Raw genomic sequence first — 20,372 nt, 5'->3', positions numbered from 1 at the left:
ATCCCTTGTCCCCAGTCCCTCTCCAGCTCTCCTGGAGCCCCTTTAGGCCCTGGAAGGGGCTCTGAAATCTCTGTGGAGCCTTCTCCAAGCTGAACACCCTCAGCTCTCTCAGCCAGGCTTCTGAGCAGCGGGTCTCCAGCACTCCACAACTCAGTATCCAGCCAATGTTTTCCCAAGTCCTGTTGAGAATCCTGCACAAAAACCATTGTCCTGTGTTTGCAAATGCCACTAACTCCTGCAGTGTGTTTCATTGGAACTGCACAGCTCTGCAGCCATCCCTAGTCTACAGCAGTGGCACCAGCAGACCTTTGTTCATTCAGAGGAGGAATGTAGCATCTCCAGGCATGTTTGGAGCCTTCCTTGGAAGCACCATAGGCTGAGCTGCACATACTTGTTTTCCATGTAGAGTTTGCCAAATCTGTAATTGCTCAGCAGCATTTATCTGAAGACCCTTAGTCATTAAACTGTATCACTTCCGATGGCACAAACCAGCCTGTATCTGTTATTCGTGGTATTAATTGGACAAGGTGACTCCTTGTGCCAAAACTGTGTGTCCATGGGTCCCGGTGAGATGTGGTGCAGGACTGTCTTCAGCACCTACTGCTGGAAAAGCATTTCTAGCTGATGATGATGGTCAGCAACATCCATGGGCTTCTTTGGCCTTTCTGGGAAGGAAGGCCTTGTCCCCACAAGGTGCATCTGGTCTGAATGAGTGGCTGGATGAAAGAGACCATTTTGTATTTGTGCAAACCCTCTCATCCAAGGACTACTAAGAAACAGGGACACACAAACAGGGAGAGCCACAGCAGTATACTGTATACTGTATACTGTATACTGTATACTCAAAATAGAGACAGAAAGCATTTAAATTAGTTTCTCAATTCATGCATTGTGTCAGTCTTGATGAAGAGGATATTTTGCAGCTATTGTGATGAAATGTAGCTAAGCCCAAGGTAAGATCTGGCTGAGAAAGCTCAAAGGGAGAAATGGCAGTGTAGGAGTTTTGGCAAAGGTAGAAAATGTAACATTCAGGGCACACTCCTTGTGAGTCATTATCTTTTCTTTGGATAACAGGATTTGGATGATTTACTTGTGCTAATATAAGACACACAGTCTGGGTTGATCATCCTTTCATTCAGGGAAGTGGTGGGACAGGATGCAGGTGAAAGCCTGGCTTTGTCTCATGCCCAAAAACTTCTGTATTCCTATTCCCAGCTTAGCTTTTCTCTTGATGATTTCTAGGATAGCTGCTCCTGCTGAGGCATTTTAGTGAAGTGGGAGAGGCTGATGTCTGAGATGAACACAGCCAGATTTGTTTTTGTTACTGCACGTTAAAACGTTGTGGTTAAAGGTGTCCTGCACACAGCAGGGTGGTCCGACAGCCCTCGTCCCCTACCTACTTGTCCATCCCTCACATTTGCAGCTCACACCTAGGGAGGGGACACAGATGTTGAGACTGATCTGGCTGAAATGGGAGTTCATATCCACAGCTGGATCAGTACCTTGTAGTCAAACGGGATCTCAGGAACAAGATCCATCTCAGGTGTACTGATGGTATGGACTGTTCCACCTGCAGCAGCCCGATCCTGGTTGGGTGCCCTGCATAGGTGTGGGTGGACCAGTAACCTCTGCAGCTGTTGGGGTTTTAATTTGACAGTCTTAACTTCATGGACTTTAAAGAAGGGGAGATCACTGAGCTTGGTCCTAGCAAGAAGAAATGAGCTGGTGGTTGGAGAGAAGGAAGTTGGTGACAGAGGAGTCAGAGGAGGAATATGGTTCCCTACAAACAAGGTCATATGAATGGTGACAGCATGGAGTGATCAATGTGCAAGGATAATAGGTCACTGGGGAGTCAGCCTGAAAGCTGAAACACCTCAAAATATCTGGAACATTGTAGAAAAGAAAGTTAAGAAGACATCAAGTAAAGCTAGACAGCTCTTGCCCCCTGGCCTGTCTCGCTGTTCTGCTCCCCTCAGCATGGCTGTGCACACTCCAGTCACTGACTGTGCAAAGGAGTTGGGCACTCAGAAGTTGTTTGTGCTTCCCTCCGTGCAGACAGTGCCCCGTGGTGAAGGGTTGAGCCTCACCCTCAGGACCAAACCCACCCACAGGCAGGACCAGGCTCCCTCGGCCTGGCCAGCTCCGGCTGCCCGCGGCTGTGGGGCCGCTGCTCCCCTGAGCGGGGCCTTCCCTGGATCAGCCGCATTTACTGGCATTTACTGGCGGGCTCACATTACCTCAGTGAAAATAATCGGTTATGCAAAGTTACGCTGTTTAGATTGGGTTTCTTCTGTGTGGCCAGCGAGGTGTGAAAGTCAATCTGCACTGCAAACCCTGTGGGCACTTTCTCCCTGCTGGCTGGATATGATAGCTCTGGGTTTGGGCTCTTAGGGGGACAAGCTGGCCCTGGGCTTGGCTCAAAGGGACACAAACCACAGGTGGTTACAGCGGGACAGGGCTCCTGAGCCACACAGGGCTCCTAGACCTGGCCCGGCAAAGCCAACGGGTCACCTGAGAGGAGGGTGTGAGGTCTGGCTCTGGGGAACCCTTCGGTCACCTGGCCAGGCCGTCAAGGACAGGCCATGGCTGCTGACAGAATATGCTTGTAATGGTTTTACCATGGAAGCACAGAATAATTAAAGTTGGAAAAGTCCTCCAAGATCAAATCCAACCATTCCCCCAACCACGTCCCCAAGTGCCACATCCACACAGCTCTTAAATCTCTCTAGGCTGGGCAACCTGTTCCAGTGCCTGACCATTCTGTCTGATACCTAATCTGAAACTTCCTGGCACAACTCGAGGCTGTTATCAGTGCACTCCTGTTCCCAGGCTATCATCATGGTCTATGCAGGAACTGCAGAGCAATCCATAAATCCTCACTGTTAGGAGAAGGACTTGTTGTCACTGAAGTCTTTCACGGTATCCCTCCGATACTTTTCCTTATGATCATCTTCCTTTTCACCCCCAAGGAATCCCAGATTTGGAGTTTAAATGCAGAAAAGGCCCTGTGGACCAACAGCCCCTCCTGCTCTCCTGCCTGCAGCCATGATGTCCCTGTGATTCCTGCCCAGAGAGCCCCAGGCTCACTCCCCGTTTGAGCTGGGGACAGGCTGTGGGTGGCCAGGGCTCAGGCTGGAGCCCTGAGCTGGCACCCACTGTGCTATCGATGTGTGGGCACAGCAGTGGCACCTCACAGGCACTGCTCAGGGGCTTGCTGGCTGCTCCTTGCTGTTCATAAGCACTGGAGCATCCCAGGGTCCGGGAGGGAAGGTCCAAGGGCTGCTGCTTTGCCCAGATTCTGCAGCCCCGATGGAATGGGAGAAACACGGAAAGGCAGCTCATGCATATGTAAATCAGTGCCAATTTATGCTGTCGCTGATCTGTGACTTACCGCAGTAACATTCATATTCCGCTTTAGTGCCAATAGCAATACTCAGCTGCTTTCTTACTCTTTAATGAAAAATACCTCTTTAGGGCTTCTTTGAAGTCCCCAGCCCTGAAAATCCCAGCTATATTGTCATCATTGTTACTGTTAACAGCCCCTGCCAGGCCCGGGAGCCTTTCCTGAGGACAGCGCGGCGGGGCTTTGTGCGGCTCCCATTCAGCGCCGCCCCGCCGCAGTCTGAAACGGCTAATGACGGGCCTCCCAGGGGACCGCTGCCAAGCTCTCAAAGACCTCCCAGGTTTGCGAGTGGCAGGGTGTCCTTTTCCTGGGGCCAGCCGCAGAAGGAATGCACACACTCAGATTCTCCTACCTAAGCCGCATCAGTCAAGTTATTTTTTCAGTTGCAAAGAGTCATCCATGCGTACAGAGCCGGTTGCTTAGCAGGAGAGAGATAGCTGTGTCAGTAGAGGACATGGAATAAATAGAGGGAAAAGGTTAGGTGGAAAGATCCCCACTAGTTTGAGGCATTATTGTGTTTTAACGTTGAAAATACCCTTTTGGAAAAATATGAAAGGCTTTGAACACTTAAGTCAGGGTCTGTGTCAAAGACAGGACAAGATTCACCCGTCCCCAGGGTGCAGTGATGGTGCAATGATGTTTATGGGTGCAATTAGGCATGTGAATGGTCTCAGTGGGCCCAGCTCCTACAAGCCATTTGCAAAGGAGAGCCAGAAGAACACTGGATGATCCCTCAGGGTCTGTTGGAAATGGGACTGGGATGTTTCTGCCAGGATTTCATGACAGTTTTAAGTCGGTGCAGGCAGCCAGTACAGCCGGATGGAGCCGGGCCTCTGCTTCCTGCCCCAGCCCCTCTCTCACCTCCCTCGTCCCAGCACAAGTGCTCGTTTAACTGCAGGGCTGCAGGCTGAGGGAACTGATCCCAGTTGAAACGGGCCTGTCAAAACCAGCTGGTTAATTTTGTCCCAGCTCAGCTCCCCAGTCTGGCTTGCTCTGCAGCTGCCCAGATGTGCAGGGAGGGGAGGCACAGGAGGGCTCTGTCTGCGCTGGGCCAGCGCGGGCCTTTGCAGGCTGGAGCCCTGCGAGCCCAGAGCTCAGGGCACTCTGGCCAGCGTGCTGCCAGCCTGTGGTGCCCGCCGAACAGGGACAAGATGGCCAGTGCCTGCAGGGCTCTCCAGGAGGCCCCAGCTCCAGCACTGCCCGCTCCTGGCTCTGGGCATGGAGCCCCAACCTCGGGGCTGGGGGATCTGCCCTACCCTGGTGATTCCCATTCATTTTGGACTCTCTGGCAGTTCCAAATATGATTAGCTGAAATTTGAGCTTCAGCTCAAAGTTAGGTGGGTGCTTATCCCTGTCCAAAGATCACAAAGGTCATGTCCAGACACCCTGGCAGGTGGAGCAGCGTGGAGCTCATGTGCCCTTTGCCATGGCTCTGCCATGGCTGAGCACAGCTCACAGTTTCCAAGGGTGTTTCTCATTATTCTGAGTGAAAAGGGCTCTTCGTGCTTCACAAATGAATTTGCCAGAGAATATGTAAGAATTGGTTCATTGCTTGCACTTGTGCTGCCAAATGAAACTAAATCTTTCCTCCCACTAATGGAGTCAAAATTAATATGTTTTCTTTTTTTTTTTTTTCAGTTGAGGAGAAATCTGCCCTCTCTATAGGTGATGCTGTACCTTTAAGTGGGCTCCTGCTGTATAAAGCAGTTGAAGCTTCATTTAGCCTGCATGAAAAACTGGATGCATGTTGCTGAAGAGAGGAAACTGGTAGTGGATGATTTACTCAGAATGCCCTATAGCTAGAGGGTTATAAGTGACGGGGGGGAAAAGCCAAGAGCACTGGGATCTGAACCAGAGGAAATGCATGAAGACTTGAAGTGACCTTTATGCAAATTCCTAATGATGAGACTTAATTGAATTAATTTTTTCCAGAGTTTGTAAAGATCAAAATAACAATAGCCTTGAAATGCAAAGGTCTCTGAATAATGCACTGAATATATAGTTGCATACAGCTGAAAACTGCCCCAGGTGGGTGTGATCAGCCTCCCTGGCAGCAGGGTTCAGGACCCAAATCCCAGACCCAGGCTTGCTCTGGAGCATCAGGGCTGCTCTGGGAGCCAAAGTGATTCCTGGGGTTTCATCCTCCCTCCCCACCCCGTGGGACACTGCCTTAGCAAAGATGTTTATTTAAAGCTGTGTTTCTGTGGAGGGCCCCAGGAAGCCTGTGTGTCCTGGCAAGCCTGGGTGCCTGGAAGCCTGACAGGCCCCAGGAAGCAAGTGGTGGTGGCTGGGGGAGCCACTTGTGAAATGAGCTGTTGTCCTTAGCCCAGCCCGTGGCATCGGTGCATCCCACAGACATAACAACCCCAGTGAGGAGAAGCAGAGCCACCCCTGGGGGTCGCTGGGCTGTGCCCTCCTTGCAGGGTTGGTTCCCGATGGGAAATAACATGGGCATGTGTTCAGTGTGACAGTGTCAGAAACTGCTCTGGAGACTGTCAAGACCAAATTCCTGTGCTGTTCCTAGAGCTCAGATTATTTTCCTCTGTGCTTGCATTCAGCTCTAGGATTCAGTCCCTGGATGGAGACTTTTCACAAGTGCATGTAGTGTTAGAACAATGGGAAATGGACTTAAGCTGAAGGAGGGCAGCATTAGGTGGGATATTAGGATGAAATTCTTCTCTGTGAGGGTGGGGAGGCCCTGGCACAGGGTGCCTAGAGAAACTGGGGCTGCCCCTGGATCCCTGGAACTGTCCAAGGCCAGGTTGGACAAGGCTTGGAGCAGCCTGGGATAGTGGGAGGTTTCCCTGCCCATGGCAAGGGGTGGGACTGGATGAGCTTTAAAGTCCCTTCCCACCCAAACCACTCTGGGATTCTGTGATTCTCCTCCTTCATATTAATGCATACATGAGAAAGTATTGATCTGGGGAGAAAAATCAAATTAAGCACTGCTATGAAAAATTGTCATCTCCAAATCTGGTGCTTAAATTCTCTGAGCTCCTGTTTCCAAGGACTTGCAGAGTGAGGCACACACATGCACTTTTTGTCTGTGAAATACTAGCTGCCAAATTCTTCTGAATTTCATTCAAAGTACCAGATTAATTGATTTATTTAGATTTGTAAGCAGCAGTAGAGAGCAGGAGGCTCTGACCCAGTGAATAATGGTGGATGTGGCTGTGAACAGCAGCTAATGAAGATGAAAAACTCCCCTGTCCAGAGGAATCTAAACACAGCCTTACAGATGAGGCTGCTGGCCCAAGTGCAGCTGTTTGTCTTTCCAGTAATCCAAAGCCGTTGCAGAGCCCTGAGGAGAGGGCAGTGGCTGTGTGTGCAGCAGGGCTCAGCCCTGTGTGCAGCTTCACGGGCAGGGGTGAATCTGTGGCACAGCGGTGCCACCATGGCCGGGCCCCCACGGGCACAGCCGGGCTGCCCAGCCCCATCAGCCCGAGCAGAGCGAGGCACTCAGCACCTTCCCTTCGGAGGGAAGCTGGAAAATCTTCTTTGTATTTAAAGTTCCCATGGCTGCAGTTTGAATTTGGCACACAGTTGGCCGTGGGGTTATCTGAGGTCATGTACTCAAATAGTTGTAGATAAAACAAGGGCCTGTTTGGATTGGAAATCTCCAGAGGGCTTTTCCTCTGCGCGCGGGTAACGATATTGCAGAAGGACAGCAGCCAAAATAAAGACTCGACTCTGTATGCAGTAGCTCAGAAAAGTAAAATGAGCAATGGAAAAAAAAAAGGAAAAAAAAAGGAAAAATGAAGGCTGTTTTCATTACGTTATTTTCTGAGCTTGCCGTTGGGATGGAGGAGTTCCAGCCAAGAAGAGGGAGTCCTGCAGCGAGGCACCATCCAGGACTGGGCTCCCCATGCTGCTCTTCCAGGAAATTCCCTGTGGCTGCAGAAAGCCACTGCTTTCTGGCTGGGCTCACCTGCCCACGGGCTCACCTGAGGAGCCACCAAGGCAGGCCCACTCTGCAGAGCTGGCAGGGCATAGGGACACTGCCCAGGGCTGCCCCAGTACCTGCGCCTGTGCTCAAGAGCTGAGCTCCAAAGTTCTTCCCAGCTAGGGCAGTTATAAGAGGGAGAGGTTAATGGGGTTTAGAAGTTAAAGAGGGAATAAGATTCTATCAGGCTTTTCCACAGACCCCTGGGCTTTTATGGCAAACTTTCCCCATGGTTAAGGCACACTGGGACAAGAGCTGTGAATCTGTACCTTTCCAAGCTGCCATTGGGGAACAGCAGATGTGTGCAGTAAGAGCAACTCTGCTCCTTGCTCACTGCCTGCTCCAGCTAGCTTCAGCCTCCCCAGCCTGTTGTCAGGAAAATAATTGAAATGCAAAAGCAAAATGACAAGGTTGGGAAGGAAATTCAGCCTTTGGGAGCTTTGTGTCTTCCTTGGATGCTGTGGTGATGGATGCTGCTGTAAACACATCACCTAATGGCTAGTGAAGAAGGAAAGATGAGACAGGAACGAGGAGGAAAAGCCAAAGAGGAAGGTGTTATCCACAGGTCAGAGCCTGCTCAGGGCACCAGGGACACGGAACAGGCCTTTACTTGTGAGGTGCCCGCTCCATTGAGGCTGATGTGTCAAGAGCAGTTCACACCTCCACATCCTGTCTCCCTGTCTGCTGCTCTCTGCTCTCCTGGATGGGGGCAGTCTGAGGACTTCTGCCTGCTCTGGGGATGCCGGTGGAGCACAGCTGGGCAGTTCTAGAAGTGCATTCTGGGTGGCATATTGGTAGTGCCACCTCTGGGCTGGGCCCTGGAGCTGTGCCACAACAGGCAGGGTCACCCTGGCATTGCAGGGACCTGCTAAATGTCCTTTAGGGATTTCTTCTGAGAGTGAAGAATTTACAAACCCCTTACCAATAGGAATTTTACTTTATGTGGATATTTTGGTGGTGTCTTGGACATGAGGAACCCAGTTCTCACTAAGTTCAGTGGGATTTATGTATTCCTCTCCTCTGGGCAATTGAGAATACATAATCCAGCCTCAGTCAACAAAGCTTAATTGGCATTTTCATTAAAGTTCATCAAGGTGTTCACTGGAGATTTTCAGAGTTTGAAAAGTTGAATTCGTAGAATCCCAGACTGGCTTGGGTTGGCAGTGACCTTAAAGCTCATCCAGTCCCTCCCCCTGCCATGGGCAGGGACACCTTCCACTGTCCCAGCCTGCTCCCAGCCCTGTCCAGCCTGGCCTTGAACACTTCCAGGGATCCAGGGGCAGCCACAGCTGCTCTGGGCACCCTGTGCCAGGGCCTCACCATGCTCACAGAGAAGAATTTCTTTTAAATATCAAACATAAATCTCTCCTCTTTCAGTTTAATACTGTCTCCTCTTCTGTTCTGTTGCTGCCTGCCAGTGTAAAAACTCTCTTTTTTACAAGCCCCCTTTAGACACTGAAATGCCTCAATAAGGTCTCCTCAGAGCCTACTCTTCTCTAGGCTGAGCACCCCCAGCTCTCCCAGCCTGCCTCCATAACAGAGTTTCCAGCCCTCAGAACACCTCCACAGCCTCCTCCTGACTGGTTCCAGCAGGCCCACATCTTTCTTGTGCTTGAATTTATCAATCAATTTATTGCTGTCTCCTGCCTGGATGCAAACAACTGGTAAATGCAGGTTTCTGGTGGAGGTTCTGGGGTTTACATCTTCCCGATGCTGCTTCTGCTAGTATACACTTCAAATGTATATTCACATTCTTTCTGTGAAGTCAGTTTGTTAGGAAGAAGGGAGTCATCAGAAGGTCATGTATTCATCAGGATTCATTTTTAGAAAGAGAACAAGGCTCCATGCTTCTCTTTGGAGCCTTGGTACCGCTTTTCTCCTTATAGGGAGTATTTTAATAATGGGAACAACTATCATTTTTCAGCTTTTGGAGACATGGAGTGGTGTTCCCAAAGAGCCTCTACTGCTGGTGTGTACACAGGGTGCTTCTAGTACTGATCTCATGACAGATTGATAATCACAGAATCCCAGACTGGTTTGGGTTGGCAGTGACCTTAAAGCCCATCCAGTCTCACTCCTGCCATGGGCAGAGACACCTTCCACTGTCCCAGGCTGCTCCCAAGCCCTGTCCAGGCTGGCCTTGGGCACTGCCAGGGATCCAGGGGCAGCCACAGCTGCTCTGGGCACCTGTGCCAGGGCCTGCCCACCCTCCCAGGGAACAATTCCCAATTCCCCATATCCCATCCATTCCTGCCCTCTGGCAATGGGAAGCCATTCCCTCTTTGTCCTGTCCCTCCATGCCTTGTTCCCAGTCCCTCTCCAGGTGAGCACCCCCACCTCTCCCAGCCTGGCTCCAGAGCAGAGGGGCTCCAGTCCTCAGAACAGTTCTGTGGCCTCCTCTGGAGTCTCTCTCCAGCAGCTCCAGGTCCTTCCTGTGCTGGGACCCAGGGCTGGAGGCAGTTCTGCAGGTGGGGTCTCACCTGAGCAGTGGGGCAGAACCACCTCCCCGGACCTGCTGCCCACGCTTTGTATACTTCAGGTCTGTAATATTCCATGGAAAGCACTTCTGAGCTGCTGAGTTTCTATCTGAGTGCACATGAGAAAAACAGAGTCCTTACTGACTAGAGAAAGGAAAATCAGGGGGACTTGACACCTACACAGGTGCTTATGATGGCTTACAGACCTGTGTAAAAAGGAATTTTCCCTCCTCGGAGGCCTGGGTGCAGGTTGCCTGGGGTGACAGCTGGAGAGGAGTGATCCTTGGCACTGTCCCTGGCTGTGGTCGGGCTGGGGGTGTGATGTGTGCTGTCCAGTGGTGTCATAGTCAGGGTCACTTCTCCCAGTGCCAGCTGGAAGGGGGACAACATGTGACTGATGTGTCTGAAGCAGTGGCAGGCACCACCCGTCCAGCCCAAAGCTAGCCAGGACAAGGCAGTTTGAAATGTTGAATTTTTTTGGTAGACACATGCCCTGACTCTCCAGGCTGTGCTGGGTGAGGCTTCGTATCACCTCCCTGCCCTGCCTGTGGTCCTGGAGCAGAAGCTTTGCTGCTGGGTTTGCTGTACTGTCATCCCACCCCTGCCTGTCTCACTTACCTCTCTGGGGCTGTGTCACAGAACCTCCTCTGAGTGCAGCAGGATTGTTACTGTGGCTCAGCAGCCACCCAGGACTCGACAGAAATGCCAAGGGCTGGTTTGCAGCACACAGGCAAAGCTGTGAGCACAAGGGAGACATTTTTCCCCTGAAAGCTCTTTGTGACTGGAGCGAATGGACATATGTGGCAGTTTTATGACAGTGACATTTTGCATTTTTTTCCTCAGCAGTAGAGCAAAATTAATCAGAAATGCTTTTGAATGACAACTGGTTTATAGGGATCATAGCCCAAGTGCAAGAAGAGCTTTGTCATCAGGATAGCTTCAGACCTAATTTCCTGAGACATTCAGCTGCCTTTTAATCTCCACTGGAGAATTTTTGCCTTTCTGGTTGTGGGTCACTTGTGCTAATTTGGCATTTTAAAAGCAATTTACATTTTTCTTTCAGCACAAACACTTATCCTCTCTAGTAATGAGAACGCTCCTGTGCTTGGTTTTGGGGGTGGTGGTGAAAGAATTTCAGCTCTGAAGGGAGGCAGCTGCTCCCTTTGGCTTGCCAGCAGCTTTCAAGCATTTGTTGAGCCTACAGAGGAAACACATTCTTAAAGTCTGTGTCAGGAACCCAGCTTGGAAGGCAGAGAATCCATGTGAATTGTCAGGGTTGCTGTAAGACTTGTCACTTGTCACAATGCTGGGGGTGCTGCAGGGCATTCGTGGTGTGTGTCTGTGAAACCCTCACGGGACCTACAGTGCAACACATGGAACAGATTTTAATCTCACATTAGAGAGCTGAGTCAGAAGTTGCTGAATGAAAAGGGAGAGTGGCCATGTGGTCATTAGGGCCCAGGGACAGACTCCTGACATGGGCTCAGGCCTGTGGGTTTGGTGGTAAACTAGCCAAGAAACAAGCTGGGAGCAGTGTGTTACAAGTAAGTCTGTTCCTAAAAGAATTTAATATTAAGTGCATGGAGCAAACCTTTGATCCTGCCCTGCCTTGTTCCCTCCAGAACTGGAGGGTCAGTGACACAGTTGTGCCTGAGCTGCTCGCTGCTGGTGTCAGAAGTGGTTTTGGGTGGAGATCAGGGAAAGGTTTTTTCCCCCAGAGGTGCTGGCACTGCCCAGGCTCCCCAGGGAATGGGCACGGCCCCGAGGCTGCCAGAGCTCCAGGAGCCTTTGGCCAGTGCTGCCAGGGATGCCCAGGGTGGGATTTTGGGGGTCTGGGCAGGGATAGGCGCTGGGCTGGGTGATCCTGGTGAGGGTCCCTTCTTGCTCAGGGGATTCTGTGATTCGATGGTGAGTTTGAAGGCTCTGGGGAAGCATTTCCTGATGAGATGAGAAGTTTGAAAATTAAAGTGGGAATAAGCTTTGAATAAGGATTTATTGTTGTGGAATATAAGGTGCCAGGACCTGCTGGAAGAGGACCATGGCCCATGAGGGGACTCTAAAGCCCATGAGAGCTCTTGCAGAAGCCAAAAGCAACACAGGGACTGGAGCAGAAGTGTCAGAGGGAAACCAGGCCCTGGTGACCCAGCCTCCCTCTGAAGGGTCCACAGCGTGGATGAGTGGGAAAAGAGGGATAGCTGTGGGAAAAGGAGATGATGGGCTGAACCTGTGCAGTTGAATAGACTTTGCAGATTCCCACTTCTGTGCCAGCAAGCCTTGAATTCAGGCTTAGATTAGAAAAAGCCATTCAGATCAGCCCTTCAAGAATAGGTAACATTTTTTTCCAAATCATAAGAGTGTCAACCAGCTGTTTCCCAGAAGAAGACCTCTAAACAGGAGATTGTTTGTGTATTAAAAGGTTTCTCAGGAGCCTGGTTCTCTCCTTAGCGATTCAAGCCTCTGCTTTGAAGTTCCATCTCCAGCTGGAAACTCACACAAACCTTTAGGCCAAGAGCATTTTTTCCCTAAAATATTTGATATCAGTGCTTTGGTACATGTCTCTTATTTGTGTGTGGGTTCTGCTTTGTGACTCATCTTCCTTGGCAGGAGACAGCCAGCCAGTGTCAAACTGGGTTACTGAATGAGGGAAAAATCCATATTCCCTGGAATAAGATACTTGGGGACCTCAAAGTCCTGCCTTGAGATGAGTGCTTATTGTCAGGTGGGGAAATGGTATTATTTTGCATCACTCCTCTGTGAGCATGGAAACTCTCTTCCATACCCTGATGGATCACATGGAAATACAGAGCAAAATAATTTGTCTTTTTGGGACTCAAGTCAGTAGTTTTTTCCCTGTGAATATATCTATTTTCCTTCTCTTAATGCATTCCTGAGGAGCCACAGGAGAAACGAGTGGCCTTCAGACAAGTTCCACACTGGTCCTGTGCTCCAGTGACTACTGGAGGCACATGCTGGTGCTGCCCATGGGCCATCCAGCCCAGGACACACTCCCGATCTCCCTCCTCACTTCTGGAAGACATTGAGGCAATTCATGTGTGACCTGAAATAAAATATGCTCTTGTTGGCAGGCGCACAGTCTGGGACTGATGCTGGAGAGCTGCATCCTCCTTCCAGGGCTGCATGGTGAAGGCTTCCAGAAAGCTCCTCCATGGAAGAAAGTCCCATCTCCTGGGCTTTCCCCTAACCACTGTCCCAAGCATCTTTGTGTAGCCCTTCCCCATTGCTGTTTTCCCATGGCAAGAAGTGCCTAGTTCAGAAACTGTCAGCCCCCAAGTCCTTTGATCTTTTCTTTCTCAAGAGAAAAAAGATTAAAAAGAGACAAGAAGTTAAGGATTTGTGAGGGGGAACAGAACATGAATAGCAAATTCTGCTGCAGAGGTCACCTCCCCCCAGCTTTCTTCCTGTGTGATCGGGAGGAGGGATGGGTGCAGAGTGGGCTGTGGGGGATCCAGGGAGGGAGTAAACTAGGGGCAGAGGAGTGGGGGTGGAGTGGTGAAGCCCTTCAAAAGGAACAATGCTGACAGCACTGGCATTGTCAGGCGACCCTTTACGGAGGGCCATGAATACAGGTTATAAATTCTTTGGCCATTGAGAAAGCTCTCCAAACCTGACTCCATCCTGCACTAAACCAGGCCTGAGCCCTATCAGTTGCATAGCAATGAATTAATTTACATCTGGATAGTTAATCTCCAATTCACTTGACAGTTTATCTCCTCTTGGAAGAGCAGCAGTGCCTGCTCTATTATGTTGGAGCCAGTTGAGGCTCATCAGTCGGGCCAGCACCTCTAGTTTGTGCTCAGCAAAGATAAGCAGGGTGGGTATTGATAGGGAACATGAGATTATTGCCCCAAGCTGCTTGATTCTGGTATCCTTTCACTCAGCATGCTCCTCACCTTCATCCTTTGGCTCTCCAGGGTGGAAATGCCATCTCCCTCCCTCTGACACTGTCACAGTACAACTGGAGTGTGATTTTTCTGATGTGACTAGCATTAGGTGAACAATTGACAATCTAGAATTACTTTGTTTGTTCTTGTTTACTGCAGTTTCTTAATTCTGCACTGATTTTTATCTGAATATTTTCATAGAATCATTACTGTAGGAAAAGAGCTCTGATATCATTGATTCCAACTGTTCCCCCAGCACTGCCAAGCCCAGCACTAAACCATGTCCCCAAGTGGCACATCTACACATTTTCTGAGCACTGCCAGGGACAGTGATCCCACCACTTCCCTGCACAGATTCCCCAAGAGGAATCAATGCTCTCGTTCAGCGTGACTTAGCAGAGCAGCTCCCCAGAGAGTTGTGAGCAGCCTGGGATGTCCTGCATCATTCACCCAGATTTCCAGCAAGGGGAGGGGAGCTGACTTGTGAGCCAAGGCTTTTTGGGTAGCACTAATTCAACCACTCATGCCTGGAGAAATCCTGTGGTACTGCACATCCAAAGGGGCAGTGATGAGGAGAGGGAGCCCGTTGCTGCTGTGCTGTGTGGGCATGCAGAGGTGAGCACTGGGCCTGATTTGGCAGATCAACTCACTTTCTGTTTCTGTTAGGAAAGTGGATCAGGAAAGAAGACCCTGTGGGTCAGGGGACAAAGTTAAGCGTGAGAATTCCGTGATTTATTCATGGTTTTTAGTCTCCAATTTTAATTTCCTGCAGTCAGTATTTGTATGTATTTGATGTGGTTTGGACATGATCTGCAGAAGGGCCACTCTAATTAAATATTCTTCTTCTTTTATCTGGAGTGGCTACAAATCTTTAACCGGGCCTTTTGTTTCCTCAAATACACAATGAACTCTGCTCTAGTCTTGAGAACCATGGCTGAAAGGTCTCAACACCAAACAATCAAAAATGGTGAGGTAAAATAAAAACTGATGGGAATTTAAAATCTAATACAGAGTTGAGGCCAAGCAACTTCGTCTTTTAGTACTAAACAATCTTTCATTTGTAGACAACCATGAAAAGACAGAACTATTTTCTTTTCCTGTGAAAGCTCAGACTTCCCGTGAGTCCCAGCAGTCCGGGAGCTGCAACTGGAAGCGGAGCTCCAAAGACAGGGAGCAGCTGAATCTGCTGAGCTGTTCCTGCTCTTCTCTCCTTCTCACCTTGCCTCTCCATGGGAGGAGCTGGAGCCAGGAGTTCTCAGAAGTTCTTCAGTGAAGAGCAGCATCAGGCTGTGGGAGCAGTCTGCCCCCAGCAGCACTGGGACTGGATTTCCTGTCTGTGACCTGTAACTGGAATTGGTTTAAATGTGGAAGATTTGACTCAGCAATGCGGCCATCACTGGCTGATCTTTTTTTCAGCATGAGGCTCCAGCCTGTGCTGGGTCTGCCTGGATGATGCCAGTTGGGTGTATCCTTGAGTTACTTTTGCTTCCTTTCCAGGTTATCCCTAGGAAACCAGTGAGCACCCAGCAAAGGAGGGGCCTACCCCAGCCTGCAGGGGCTGGTGGAGTCAGTCCTGCATTCCTGGGGAACGCTGCTGGTAGCAGGGTAGTAGCAATATGGAGAGTGAAGCACAAGCATAGAGCAAAAAGGCAGATAAATTCCCCATGGGATTTATTCTGTAAGCACAAGGATGGAGTCAGAAGGGAGAGTGAAAAGAGACAGGTCCAGCCAGAAAGCTGCAGAGCCCTCACCTTCCTGAGAAGGTGGGAGGACAAAAGTGCTTCTCTGACAGTAAGAGGCAGTGGAATGTCACGATATGACAGGACCAGAAGTGAAGGTGGCCCAGCTTGGCCTGGTTTTCCCAGTCATTCCTGCTGTACCTGGCCTGACAGTGCCATGGGGCTGCTGCAGCTGGGTTATGTTTCCCCTTGGAGTCGCAGGAGTCCCCTGAAAGGTTAAAATTATTGCTGTTAGCAGCCTTTGGCATTTCTTTTTGTCTGCTTCATCTGAGATCAACCCTTTCAGCTCCAATAGGGAAGAGTTTGGGGCTGGCTGTTCCTGATGGCACACTGAGAAATCCTGTGATTAATCATTGGGACAGCCCAGGTGCCAGCATGGTGCATCCTTACACCACTGGGGATTTAATGGCACTTCAGGTGTGACAGCAGAATGAGGACTGATGTGATTAACCTTAAAATCTGTGGGGAGATGCTGTGTTTGGTAAATAAATTAAAGGATCTGAAAAAGCAACATCCTGTTTCAAAGAGTGAAAAAGATGTCTTCCTACAGAACTGAGAAGGGGTTGTGGGTTTTTATGTTTCTTTTGTGTGTTTTTTTTCTTTGTGCTGAGGTGGAAGAGTGAGGAATCATTCCTTCCCATGGAGCTCACCCCCCACTCTGCCTTCACAACTCCTTGTCAAAATGTTTAAAGGCCTTTTTATTGTTCCTTAGTGTAGAAACAAATTTCTGTTTCTTGTGTCAGTGCCTGGTGACCCCCAGCCATCTCTCCACAGGAAAGATGTCATCTATCTTTCTTATCTGCTCTGTGGTTTTTGTTTTTAAAATAGCCTAGCATGACTTGATTTGATTTTACTCTTGTGTATATGTTTAAAAGAAAATAAATTAGAATAAATAGCATTAATGTAAATATTATGGTTAAGATTTAAACCAAACAAAACTGGGATGTTCAAAACTATATTTTCCATGGATGCTGATGAAACCCCTTTCTGCCTCACTTCATGGCAGCCTGGGAAGCCCACAGGGAAGTCTGAGCCATAGGATGCAGGTGGGAGAGAATAGGACTCATTTTGCACATTTGACATTTGTTCATTTGAAATTTCAATCATAATACATCAGTTGTTTGCAGCTACATTCCTTGTGGGGTTTTGTTTGTTTGTTTGTTTTTAATCAAAAAGCAAAGTTACTTTATGTATTCTGCTGCATGGAAGCTGGCACGGAGTAGGGCTGGAGCTGACAGGGAGTTTGTATCAGCATGGCCAATAGAGCTGGCTTTGGTTGTAAATTTTAGACTTCCAGGCTGTCTTGGGTCATCAGAGGCCTTAAAGCCCATCCAGTGCTACCCCTGCCATGGGCAGGGATACCTCCCATTATCCCAGGCTACTCCAAGCCCCAGTGTCCAGCCTGGCCTGGGACAGTTCCAGGGATCCAGGGGCAGCCACAGCTGCTCTGGGCACCCTGTGCCAGGGCCTGCCCACCCTCCCAGGGAACAATTCCCAATTCCCAATCTCCCATCCATCCCTGCCCTCTGGCAGTGGGAGCCATTCCCTGTGTCCTGTCCCTCCATCCCCTGTCCCCAGTTCCTCTCCAGCTCTCCTGGAGCCCCTTTAGGCCCTGGAAGGGCTCTGAGCTCTCCCTGAAGCTTCTCCTCTCCAGGTGAGCACCCCCAGCTCTCCCAGCCTGGCTCCAGCCCTGGGACCATCCCTGTGGCCTCCTCTGGACCTGCTCCAGCAGTTCCACATCTTTCCTGTGCTGGGCCCCACGGCTGGGGCAGCTCTGCAGGTGGGGTCTCGCCTGACTGGGCAGAGGGGTAGAATCCCCCTCCCCTGCTGGGATCAGCCCAGGACAGGGGGTGTCTGGGTCCCTGTGTATGTGGCCAAGGAATGTGCAGCTTTTCATCCACACCACCTCACACCCCCCAGTCATTTCCCTGGGCCTGTGTAGGAATTGGTGCCTCACAGGTTTGGAATTTCCACCTGCACTCAGAAAATGTCTTAGTGAGCTGCTGCTGCTCACATCCTCAAGCTCAGCCATCTGCAAACCAGCCCTGTGGGCTGCAGTTAATGCTTATGTTTGGGTGGGTGTTTGTCTGTGTCCGAGTACGGGAATTGATGCTGGATACACTCCTGGGAAACCCTGGGACATGTGGGATCGGCCTTGTGCTGGGCTGGGGACAGAAGTTCTTGCTGCTGCCTCCCTCGCAGAGGCAGTGAGTTTCTGTGAGAGGCTGTTACCTTCCATGACGAAAGCCAGAGGAGGAATTGCTGCTTCTTATACCACCGAACTTTCCTAAAGAAATTCTCCCCTGGGTTAAGAACAAGCATGACAAATCCCAACCCAAAGGAATGGAGGCGGGGAATGGGAACTTATAAGCCATGAAAAACAAGATCTTTAAATGGAAAATGGCTTCACACCATAACACTTGGCAGTCAGCCTTTCACGCTTCAACCTGCACAGCCAACGCAGCCAAGAGAAAATGGGGGGCAAGTTTGTGTCTCCAGGAACTGCAGCAAAGACCCCTTGGCTGGTGCCAGGCACAGCCTTGACTGCAGGATGGCAGCTTCAGTGAGAGACCATTATGAAGCAGCTCCTCTGTACTGTGGGCAGAGAGCACCAGCCCTGATGCGAATTAACCTCTCAGGCATTTTTGGGGAGCATTGGAAGCTGGTAAAGAGCAGCACTTCATTTGAGACTCTTCAGATCTTAGCAGGACTGAGAAAAGTTCTTGGCTGCTCTTTCATAGAATCTCAAGACTGGTTTGGTTTGAAAGGGACCTTAAAGATTGTCCAGTTTCACCCCCAGCCATGGGCAGGGACACCTTCCACTAAGCCATGTTGCTCCAAGCCCCTGGACTGCATTCACATGTCCTTCCTGGTGGTCAGGGGGGTATCATTACCCCACAAAGCCCCTGGTTCACCCCAAGCTCCCTGCAAGACTGATATTTTTGTGTTTTCCAAGACTGGGGGGACACAGGGCTTAAACCCCCCGAGGCAGAGGGTGATGTCCCCCAGGAGAGGGTGTGAGGGCCACTGTGCCAGGTCTGAAATGCTGGATGGAGGATGCTGCAGGAGGCGGTGTGGGGAGAAGATCCCCCTGCAGGCTGGAAAGGATTAAGGAAAGGGGCTGTGGGCCAAGGATGAGAACACTACCTGTGACCTGCTCCCAGCCTGCCAAAAGTGGGGGCTAGAGGCAGTATCAGAACCTCAGAGGAATATATTTTTTAAAGTATTTTCTTCTTGAACTAATGCAAAAAACAAAGAGCTTGTTTCAGTGCTCGCCTCCTCTTTCAAACTGGATGGGATCCTGGATTTTTTAAAAGAAAACAGAGTATTTCAAATACAGGCTTTCTTTAGTCTTTTTTTCCCCCCCTTCCAGTTGCTTTCTGTTTGCAGACAGAGATTTTGGAAGCCCAGGGAAGATGCATCTGCCAATGATGATCTCGGCTCTCCATGGATCCGGGCCCTGTGTCAGAGAGCTCTGGCCCGCTCACTGCTTCTCCCCAAGCAAGAGTGGGATGAGCCCTGCAGCAGGTCCTGGTACTGTTTCCCCAGGATGATATCACTGGGCCCACTGCAGGGAAAAGGGCTTCAGGTTGTCTTTACAAGCCCTAATCTGCTGTCCCAGAATCTTCCTGTGGCAGCTTCAGGTGCTCTGGGATGTGATGCTGTGTTCGGTTAAGGCCTCACGCAATTCCTGACAGTGGTGGACTCCCATCTTTGCATCCTTTTGACTGTTGTCTAGAATATCTCCTGGAGAAACCAAGGCAGTGACCTGATCCTTCTCACATACTGTGAAAACATTGGTGGCAGAGACCCAGCTTCCAGAGACAGACCCCCAGGACACAGGGGCTGAGGGACACGTCAGAGGCCTGCTCTGGTGTCAGCTTGACATTAACCTCTAGACAAGGAGCCTGACAACCAGCAGGAGCCAGACCCTTCACTGTGCCCTCCTGTGCCTTATCAGAGGGAAATAAATCCTGCCTGATTGGTTTTTTTAAATGAGAATTCTCAGCAGATAAATGAACTGCCTGCACAGTGATAATGGGCTGTTTGGGAAGTGAGTCTGCAGAGTGTATGTGCAGCTGGAAGTCATCAAAACCATCTTATCCCATCGAGTCTCCTGTGCTGAACTTGTGTTTACAAAATCAGACAGGACGAGGAATTTTTCAATGGGTATTTTCTGATATTTTTTTCAGCCCAGCAGAAATGTAAGTGAGGGCCTGTCTGCATAGAACCATTGTATCTCTGCTGGGTGCTGGGCTTCACCTCCTTCTCTCCATCCCTTTTGACCGATTTTGAAACATCCTACTCCAGTCTAAATCCACGTGTTGAGGTTTGATGGACACTGAATGCTATGCCCAGTGGTTCTACACGAATATCAGTGAGGGGGACCAGCTGATGCCCAGAGATGAACCCACCACTCCTGCCCTCGTCCCTGCTGTGGCCCCATGGTGTGTAATGACACCAGTCCTTAAACCACACAAAGCTACTTTGATTTGGAAGCATTGCCAGTTTTACCTACTACATTTTATTTGCTTATTTTAACAAGTTCTCTTAAATAATCCTGACATTTAGTCACTAGTTATAAGCTGGGCAGGAACTCTTCAGCGGATGGTCATAAATACTCAGAGTTCACCACACTTTTGTTTTCCCTGATAGTCGCCTCTCCATCCTTTTCTGTGATCTTCTCATTCATAAAGATCCCTTTGTATGGTCTCTGCTAAAAATCAGGGCTGGATAATTGGCCAATTTCCTGTACTCTGGCAGTTTTGTGGATTCGTTGTGCTCATGCTTATCTTCCTCCCCATGTGCCGAGGTCGTCTTTCCCAGTGCAGTGTGGGGCCAGACCCAGCCATGGCTGTGGCTCAGCTGCAGAAAGGCACCATGCAAAAGTTTGGAGTGTGGTGTTCT

General features: G+C 50.0%; 1 protein-coding gene across 10 annotated transcripts in view; it reads left to right on the top strand.

The window, feature by feature from the left end:
• EXD3 (exonuclease 3'-5' domain containing 3) overlaps positions 1–20,372 on the top strand; it is a 250,668-nt gene that overhangs the window by 146,597 nt on the left and 83,699 nt on the right. The window contains exon 20 of one of the 10 annotated variants that reach the window (XM_085593680.1): positions 14,832–15,975. The exons of the other annotated variants lie outside the window; for them this stretch is intronic. Coding sequence (XP_085449806.1) covers positions 14,832–14,906 — 75 coding nt within the window. The 3' untranslated portion in view covers positions 14,907–15,975. Of the gene's footprint in view, positions 1–14,831; positions 15,976–20,372 lie in introns of those variants that run through there. 10 annotated transcript variants of the gene reach the window in all.

Source organism: Lonchura striata, chromosome 17, assembly GCF_050655825.1.
Source record: "Lonchura striata isolate lonStrDom1 chromosome 17, ASM5065582v1, whole genome shotgun sequence".
NCBI classification, from domain to species: Eukaryota; Metazoa; Chordata; class Aves; order Passeriformes; family Estrildidae; genus Lonchura; species Lonchura striata.
This window is presented reverse-complemented; position numbering and strand designations above follow the sequence as displayed.